At 40.8% G+C, this 9,328-nt stretch overlaps 1 protein-coding gene across 1 annotated transcript; it reads right to left on the reverse strand.

Annotated features, from left to right (window-relative positions):
- Window positions 1-814: 814 nt before the first annotated feature.
- On the reverse strand, window positions 815-8,924 carry zgc:77486 (AN1-type zinc finger protein 5). Its single transcript, XM_015971507.3, has 6 exons — window positions 8,787-8,924; window positions 7,556-7,752; window positions 7,101-7,212; window positions 6,209-6,336; window positions 5,458-5,562; window positions 815-997 (listed from the first exon to the last, which is right to left on the reverse strand). Exons 2-6 carry the CDS (start codon window positions 7,713-7,715, stop codon window positions 849-851), a joined length of 654 nt encoding a protein of 217 aa, XP_015826993.1. The 5' UTR covers window positions 7,716-7,752; window positions 8,787-8,924; the 3' UTR covers window positions 815-848.
- Window positions 8,925-9,328: the final 404 nt, after the last annotated feature.

Raw genomic sequence — 9,328 nt, forward strand, 5'->3', positions numbered from 1 at the left:
ATTTGCCGACACATGCTGCCAATCCTCCAGCACAGACCAGCCAAACAATATAAAATAAATAGAATGCAATCACACAATTCAAGCTAACTAGAATATATTAATATAGATCTTCTGATGTCATACACTCATTAAAACAAAGGAAATAAGATAATTCATTCACTCAGTTATGTCAAGGTTCTCACCCCCCCCCCCCCCTCCCCTCCCACTATCATGCACCCGATTCCCAAATGAATCAATATAGACTTCAGGAAAACGCAGAGCCTTTGGGGGTTCAATGTGTGGTAATCTATAGAGCAAAGGAGTTAAAAGAAAGAAAAAAGTGATTTAATAATAAGAAGCAGACAGAATGTATCTGTCCACGAGACATTTCTATTCCAAAGCCCTTAAAAGGTCTGACACAGGAAATCTGTATGTTTGTGTGATTCTAAACCCTTCTAATGTTCCTCTGTATCATATTCAGGCTGTGGCACATTCCCTTACCATCTTTTTCCCAATGTCATCGCAACAACACAAGAATTGTACAAAAATTGACCTCTCGCGTTCACTCCATGAAAAAATAAGGTAAAATTAAAATGGCTTCCCTCCCCACAGCTATACAAATGTCCACCAAGCCCCTACAGCTCTCTCCCTAACTCTCGAGCGCACGCACGCACGCAAGCACACACACACACGGAGAGAGAGGGAGGGGGTTTAAGGAGAGTGTCCGGGTATTTGTTGCAATCACTTCATCCCACCCCGCCCGCCCTAGACTACCATGAACTAATGAAGCCATGATATCAGGTGTTTCCATCCGAGTCGCCACTAGTCAAATTCACAAAGTCAGAGAGACTTTTTATTGCACTTGGTCCTCATAACTTCTGAATTTTCTCAGCCACCACGATGGGATTCTCCTTGCGTATGCGTGCAGCCGCTGCACTCCGGTAATCGTAGGGACAGTCGTGTTTGTCAGAGTAACGGTGAATGGCACAGAAAACGTTACCACAGCGACAGTCAAAACCTAAAGGAAGGAGAAGCAAACAGGTCAGTGGAAGAACACAGTTACAAATTCACTCACAATTGTCTGATAGTTTTGTTTTCAGGATATAAGCATAAATACTAATTATTTGCCATAAAAACGCCAGTAAGAAAAGTGCACGATAACAGGAGGGCACCTTAGAATGTGAATAAAGTCTGACACACACACGCACGCACACACACACAACACACACTCTTTCCCTTCAGACTTCTCCGTCACTAGGGGAGTGTTGCAAAGCACTTCCCTGCCAGGACAAGAGTGTTTTTTGGGGTGTTCTGCCACCATTACAGTCACATCTCTAGTTGAGTATAGTGGATTTACTATTGGGTGTTTATTTTGTGTTTATGCATTTCAAAGACTTTTTAGCACCAACAAATTTGTCCCCCATTCTCCACCACCTCGTCATGCAGTTCCCACCTCCAAATCCACTTCCCCATAACTTTCTTCTAGGAATAAAACATTTGCTGCATGTCTTTGTACTCCTTCAGCCATGAGTGTGTAAGCATCGACATTGTCGGACTTCTTCTGCGAGACATTCCTCTATCTGCTCCGTTTCTTCCACTAGATATCTTTGGCACTTGTTTTATTTTTCTTGAGGGGGACATGGCAGTGCTGTTGACAAATTTAAAGGCAGCGGTGTGCTGACAGTTAAAAACTCGGGCATGCCTCTGTCACCCTCCGCGGGTCTGCTGCAGTGTGTTTGCATCTACGCATCATGGCGTTGCGACTCTCCTGTCGCTGAGCTGATGGAGACGTATAAATCAGGCTCAAGTCTGAGGTCTTCCTGTGATAAACCATGTCATGTTTATCATGCAGCGACCCTGAGAGCAGCATCGCGTCCCCCCTCCCTGCCCCCACACTTCGCAGGCGAGCAGCGGCAAGAATGTAAACAAACGCGTCCGTCGACCTTTTACTTTGTCATGTAAACTTTGCATCTTGCAGCAAAAAATACAGCGTGGAGGAAGCTCGATAAAATGCGTCAGCACAGTGGATTTAATACAAGTTTTAAAGAACAAACTCCTGGTGGAGTGAGGTGACTTTGGCTCACTGCAAAAATAAAAACACAAACAGAGCATCCACAGTTAAACGCAGCCACTCATCAACACCCGTCTGGGTGAGCGTGACCCTTAGAAGGCCGAACAGAAACCTCTAAAATAATTTAAGTCATCGTGCTAGATCGACCTCTCTCTGTGGTGGACGACCGACACCGGGTTCTGCCCATTAGGAGCTCACAGGGATAATAAAGAAATAATATTAATCATAAAACAATCTCACAACACGCAAAGTTGTGGGACTTTTAATTTTTGAACTAATGTTTATATATTTTAGATTGTTACCGACAGCAGCTACATTTCAGTTTCAGTTTCCCTTCTGACTGAATCGTTGCTGCAGCATGTGATAGGTTATCCTGGAAACAGCTGGACGTTTCTGGTTATGTTGCCTCTCACCCCAGAGGCTTCCTCAGCTCCCATACTTTGGTTGTGGTCAAAGGTGATGTTATTGTAATTAAAATTCATGTTGAATTTCAGATTATTTCATCAAGTAAGATGTGTGGTTAGCTGGCTCATTTAAAACATGTAATGTTTTTGGATCCTGTCACTTGAAAGAATCAGAATCGAAACGAGGAATCGGAATCATTCAAATTCAAACGATGCCCAACCCTACTTAAAGGAGTGCTACTAAATTCTAGTCCTGTAGGGACACAGCTCTGTGTCTTTTTGACATTCCCCTGCTCCAGCACATCTCATTCAAAGATGTAATCATCTCTTCTGCATTTCAGAAGCCTGTTAACGAGCCATTGACTCAAACCAGGTGTGTTGATGAAGGGAAACATAAAAACATGCAGTGGCCCTTGAAGACCAGGGCCCTCGTTTATCAAACGTTCGTAGAACCTATCCTATATTCCCCCCCCACGACCGAAATTTAGAATGTGTGTACGAACAGTCAAAAGACTGATTTATGAAACGTGCGTTGGCCTCTCGTACGCATGTTCCTCCACAACCGTCCGATGATAAATCCCACCTGTGCGTACCCAGGTGCTCGTGTCCGTTCACTGTCATTTACACACAGAAACGCCCTCAATTAAACATATTTGGTCATGCTGCGTCCTTAGCATGTGAGGGAATTCCCTGTATTTTTTTTCCCGGAAAAAATAAGAAAAACTTTATTGACAGCGAGATCGAAACACTGGCTGCCAATGCGCAATATATATATATATATATATATATATATATATATATATATATATATAATAACAAGTTGCAGATGTTATAAACGCGGTCAGGAGAAAGGAGAGGTTCCTGTCAAGAGATAAAAATGGATTTGATAAACGTCATTTTCATTCAAGGAGTCGTTCTTTTTGGAGTTAGTTTCATTTGGAAATGTCTGAGAGTGCAGCCTCAGCCTCTTCTGAGCTGTCATTGAGTCTGGTTGTGTGTATGATCGGGGAGCAGAAGAGGTTCAGGGGGGGGGAGGGGGGTTCTCGTAGTTGAAAAATAAAATATGAACTGGAATCGGATTCATGAGGTTTGTCTGTTGTGCCACAAAAGGTCCCAAATCCCAGCATATCAGAAGGATTTCCTTTGAGATCAGTGCGCTCAAGGAGGATGTGCTCCCTCCAGAGAACACACACTGTTAAATCCTCAAATAACACAGATTAGTCATCATATAATGTCCGATTACTGTCAGTCACATGTGTCCTTTATTAGTTTTAGCACCAATTATGCGAAAAAGACATTTTTCCACCGACATAACTACATACTGGGTAAATGAGGAACACGCATGGATGATGAGACCTTCAGAAGTGCGGTTCCCTCGTTCTACCACTAGATGCCGTTCCTACGGATGGTCAGAGCTGTTTTTACATTTAGGAACATTTTCATGCACAAGTACAAAAATGGTACATACCACACAATGCGTAAAACCATTCCCACACACGAAATACGCACAGATCTTTTCATAAGTACGGGTGATAAATGAGGCCCCAGGATTGAACAACCCTGCCCTAGTGGCTGCTTTAATGCACTTCCTCCTCTAGAAATAAAAATGAACCAAGCAGCATGCACTGTAAAATGAATAATCTAATTTGTGTGTTAGGACTTGAACAAAAGTGTGAACTGTGAATGAACAAAGAAAGACCAATGGTAGGGCTGCTCGATTATGGCAAAAATTATAATCACGAAAATTGCGACTGAAATTGAGATCTTGATCATTTAAGACAATTTTTCATTTATTGTTGATTGTTTATTTAATTCTTCAGTCATAAAATTGGTCAGGGCACAATCAGGACAAAAACAAATAAGAAAAAGAAAGAAACAAGATAATCACTAAAACAACTCCTGATTCCTAGTATGAAAAGGCCAACATACCTGCACATCATTTATGACCCAATGGCTACAGGCTGAGGTTTAACTCAGTCAAGCCTAACCAGATCCAAATATCCCAACAATATCTTGCAAATACTGGCAGCAAGAATTATACAGTGGCATTTATAACAGAAATAAAAAATATTTATGTTTTAGTGACGTTTACAAAATTTAGCATATTTTTTTAGTCCCGTCAAGCGGTGCTGTTGTAGAGTGTACACCAGCAACGTGTGCTCAGAGATTAGTTATTTATCAGTGTGATTAACTTATTTCAATCAGTTTCTACCTTATTTCTAAACTATTCATTTACCGGTCTCATCAGTTCATGTAATTTCTGTCCCAGCCACAGCGATCAGAGGTGCGCTGCTGCAACCCCCCAACCCGGTCTCACAGCTATCAAGGGCAAGCTGCGCGTGTGTGATTAGCGTGCCGCGCGTGCACATTTTACTGCCTTTAGCGGCTCAGGAGCCTGCGGGTACAGTGTGTGTTACTCACTCCGGTTAATCCAACAGGGAGCCGGCTCTGAGACCCGTTTCTTTGGCGACCGACGCATCACTACATCATTCCCTTAATGTCTTGAAGGAGGATCCAGAGCGCAGGCTGAGTGCTTTGCTAACCTGCAGGAATTGTCGATGGCAGTTATCCAGAAAGTAGCTAAGGGATACCAGAAATGTTACTAGGTTGTTCACTAGGTAATTTTAAGATTTAAAAAGTCAAGAAAGTGGTCTGAAAAGCTGCTGGAAATAGCATAAAAGTTGCTAAGTTGGCAACACCGTGGGAGGAGCGCTTGAATTGCAACCTCGGAGCCGCGCAAAAGGGAGAAGCAGATAATCGGCTCGTTTTGTTTTTATAATCGTTCAAAACTCAAGATTGTAATTGGGATTAAAACTCGATTAGTTGAGCAGCCCTAACCAATGGCATCCATTGTCAAGGTTAAAAGGTATTGAAGCTAATTTAAAAGCCAGAAGTATTTGTCAGGTGAAGACTTGTAGGAAGCCCAAGCCTCATTCACCTACTGACCACAGTAGCCATTATGAAGTGTTCATAGCTTGAATGGATGCAAAACAATTTCTTTACCAGTAAGGCCCACTTTCTTTCGGCAAGAAAAGCATCGGTTTGCTTTCTTGTTTTTATCAGGAGTTTGTTCACCGTCAGAGGCTTGTGCTCCTTCACCCACAGGATCTGAGGATTTACAAAAACAAAAATATACTCGTTTCAGAGAGCAAATAATGAGTTAAAAATAAACAGGTCAAATTCTAGAACTAAACCAAACATCAGGAACAGTTCCCAACCAACAATTCCTACTCTGGTCTCAGGCAGAGACTGGTGGGCACATCATAGAAGTGTGTTGTTTCAAGATGGAAACAGACCTGTTCATATGCTTCACATGCATACAGGCAAACTGTCTGTAAATGTACTCACTAGTGTTCATAGTTCATAGTTCTATGCAACAGACGGCTCCATAGTTTTACATTTCAGCCGAACAGTTCACTACACTGAACTCATTCATAAACTTTTCAAATGACATAATCAAGAAAACACTAATTTCATCCCAGGAATTTGACTATTTTTGGAATCAAGTCTCCTCGCTCAATATTTTCCCTAAAACATGATTCTGTGTTTTTTCCTTCTACTCCAGGTTCAACTTGTGGTCTTGTTTGTCCAATATGTCCATGATGCCCCTTGTTTAGATGGTCAGAAAACCAGTCGTAATGTTATCAGAGGAGCTGGAAAGCCCATTGTTTACCAGTTATTACATTACTACATACATATACATTTACATAGTAGGCAGAGATGGATTAGGGAATGATACACTCCCAATTCTTACCGGCGCTGCTGGACGTACCCTCCTCTTCTCCTTCCTTATTTTCTGCTCGATCTGAATCCACAGTTCCTGAATCTTGGGAGATGCTCATTGCCGTCATCTGTTCAGTAACTGGACTTGGGGAGCTAGGACTAATGTCACAAAAAAGACAATTTATTTTAAATTATTCATACACAACTTAAGATTGGTTAAACATTCACAGAAATAAAATAAAATGCAAAGTTTCCAAGCATTTGGTTTTAACTACCGACAAGTAGACCTGTACAAGTATTTGTTTCTTCGTCTTCGTCAATCTTTTATATAGCGCCTCTCAAGATAAAAATCACGAGGTGCTTTGTTACAGAGCGATCGTTAAATTTTTGCTTTACTTTTTGACCTGGAAAAATGTTATCAATTATGCATGTAATATTTTAGAGCCTATTAGACAAACCCAGTGTTCGGCTGATAAAGGCATACAACTGTTTTTCACTCAGACACCCTAGAAATGATGCTTCCCATATACTGATTTCACCCAGAGATAAAAAATAAAAAAAATCCAACAGCCAGGTAAATTAGACAAAGAGTACTTCCTTGTGAGATGCATTATTTTAAAGACACATCACAATTAATAAAATAGCCACCCTCTGATTACACAATAATGGAGTTGAGGAGAAAGTACACAATATGCAACTTCTAGTTTTGTGTGCGCCAATTGAAACACCAGTGCAAATATAAATTTTATGTTCAATATACTGACACGTATCAAATATGGTACTTTTTACATTATTATTAGTTCTGTTAGCTAAAACTGTAAAACAAATTCGTTTTACTGTACATTAGAACTAATTTGTGACAAACTGTTATGTTTATTCAGTTTAATGAGCAGAGTAGTTGTCTCAGCAGCCCATCTGTATACCTAGGCGTTTGTTCCTCTGGTGGGGTTCCTGCTACTTCTGTACTGAGCTCTGAGGTTGTGGTGTCCACAGTCAAACTAGCTAATGTCGGTGATCCTGATGGTGATGTAGCAGCTGGAGGGGAAAAGACAAAAAAATAAAAATCAAACAAACATTCCAGCACCTATTATCCCAAGCCTATAAGCAGATGACTCTTTGCTTTGTATAGTATATAATAGGACTCTTGTTGCTTTTGACAATCAAAACCAGAAGCCGCTTTTTGTTACCCAATGCCAAAGTAAAGGCCGCTAATGTTATCCAACCTCTTAGTAAGCTATTGAGCTCCCTCTCTCTCATTCTCCCAATTGTAAACAGTGTTTGAGTGACCCCCAGTGTTAAGTTCCAGCTCTTTCCACTCAAGAGAACTGCATTAACACATCTACGTTGTTTGTTGGTTGTACATCTCCCATCCTCCTACCCTTTTCTCCTGGAGGGCTGGATCGGCCACCTCCCTGTTGTCTCTGCAGGTGTTCCTTGTAGCAGACAGAGCACATGCCGTTGGTGCGGGGGTTTCCATAGAAACCACACCCCATAGTGCAAAGCATTGGCACTTGCGTCTGATTGGTCTCCTGAGCCATGCTCTCAGAGGGGAAAGGGGACTGGGAGAGGATATTCCTGAAAATGTGGCAAAATGAGTTAAAATTGTTCAAAAAGTCAAAAATTGTTTACTAGTAATTCATAAATTTCGTGGAATCTGGTTCTATGGCAGAAGAACTTAGTGGAAACAAACTCAGGGTTTATTTGACAGCTGGCAATACAGACACATCATAGATTATAATATTCTTTATAAAAAAAGGTTTGACAAAAGCCAATTATTCAGCAAATTATTCTTAACTTTACAATTCAATATAATTTTTTAAAGTAGCTAATGTACAAAAAAGTGACTTAAGACAAAACGTAGTTACTCAGATAATCAGTGACTGATTTGTTTCGTGTCTTGTCGTAAAGCGTTAAAGGCTGTAAGTTAGAGACTTATATCACTAAAGCATTTTTTTTCAAACTATAAAGAAAGTATCACTCAATTCACATCTTAGAAGCAAGACAGTATGCAAAAAGACAAGCTAGTTCTCAATAATAACCTTCCGCCACAAAGCAAATTGTCAGGGGCAAAAAGTTACCATAAAAGGAACAAAAAACAAAATATGTGTCCACAAAAAACATGTCACGGGGGGGGGGGGGGGGGGGGGGGCTTAATTTGCCCGAACGCTGTACAATGTTCGGCAAAACAAACAAACAAACAAAACAATAAATAAACGCAAAAACTGCTTAAAAACCAACTGAAACTTCCAACTGCATCTTTAGAAGAAAACAACACCCGTCCTGAGCCAACACTGTAAAATTAGCAAACAGCTTTGATAGCCGTTTGATTTGTCTGACACTGCATACCGACGGGAAAAATACGGACAAAACTAAAGTTGTGCCCATCTGTTAAATCAACACTGAAAAGAATACAAACAACTAGGTCCTTAGTGACTAACAAACCAACGAATCTGAGCTTTTCTTTTTTTAAATCGAACGCTTTAGCAGACGGACGTTAGCTGTGTTGCTAGCATGATCAGCCGATCCAAACTAGTGCTCTTCGTGGCGAGTATAAAATTAGTAACACACCGCCGGAGTCCCTTCATAGTCATCTAGCACGAAAACAGTACCTGAAATCCAAGGTACCGGTAACTGTCAGCGACCTTGAGCCTCAGATTTGAACAAATTGTGTCCCAGCTGAGCAAGCGGCCTTCAACCCAGCTCGAGCTCCCGACATTAGAAACAACGACCATGACGTCATCTTGATCTCTTCAGCAAGATGAACAGATCAGAACGTTTCAGATGAAAGGGTCTGTATTTTTACCTCCTACATTCCCTTTTATTGCTGCAGTTATATTGGATTAACATTCTAACTTTATTGCCCCACAAATAATATTCAGCAGTTTTGCTATTCATGATTTTAGGACTTATCTGGAAGACGCTGAAGAGAACCGCCTTTGACGATCCTCTCATTATCCTAAAAGAAATTTTTAAATTGTTTCTATTGTTTTTCAGAGAAAGTTTCCTTCTCAGTGTTGATCAGTGTGCTTTTATGTTCAACAAGAAAATCAACAATGACAGATCTCATCTGTGCTCATGCAAGACTTAATATGAATCTGAATAACTTTATTAGAAAATGTTTTAAGCATTCTCGAAAAATGTGTTGATTGTA

The sequence above is a fragment of the Nothobranchius furzeri genome, chromosome 8 (assembly GCF_043380555.1).
Source record: "Nothobranchius furzeri strain GRZ-AD chromosome 8, NfurGRZ-RIMD1, whole genome shotgun sequence".
NCBI classification, from domain to species: domain Eukaryota; kingdom Metazoa; phylum Chordata; class Actinopteri; order Cyprinodontiformes; family Nothobranchiidae; genus Nothobranchius; species Nothobranchius furzeri.

Bases quoted from the DNA above. Each gene is read 5' to 3' on its own strand.
- zgc:77486 (XM_015971507.3), bottom strand. From the start codon at position 7,715: ATGGCTCAGGAGACCAATCAGACGCAAGTGCCAATGCTTTGCACTATG. The intron at 7,213-7,555 runs GTAGGAGGATGG...TTTCCCCTCCAG, and splicing joins CAGCCCTCCAGGAGAAAAGG to CTGCTACATCACCATCAGGA. The intron at 998-5,457 runs GTAAAGAAATTG...TCCTTCCTTTAG, and splicing joins AAAGAAAGTGGGCCTTACTG to GTTTTGACTGTCGCTGTGGT.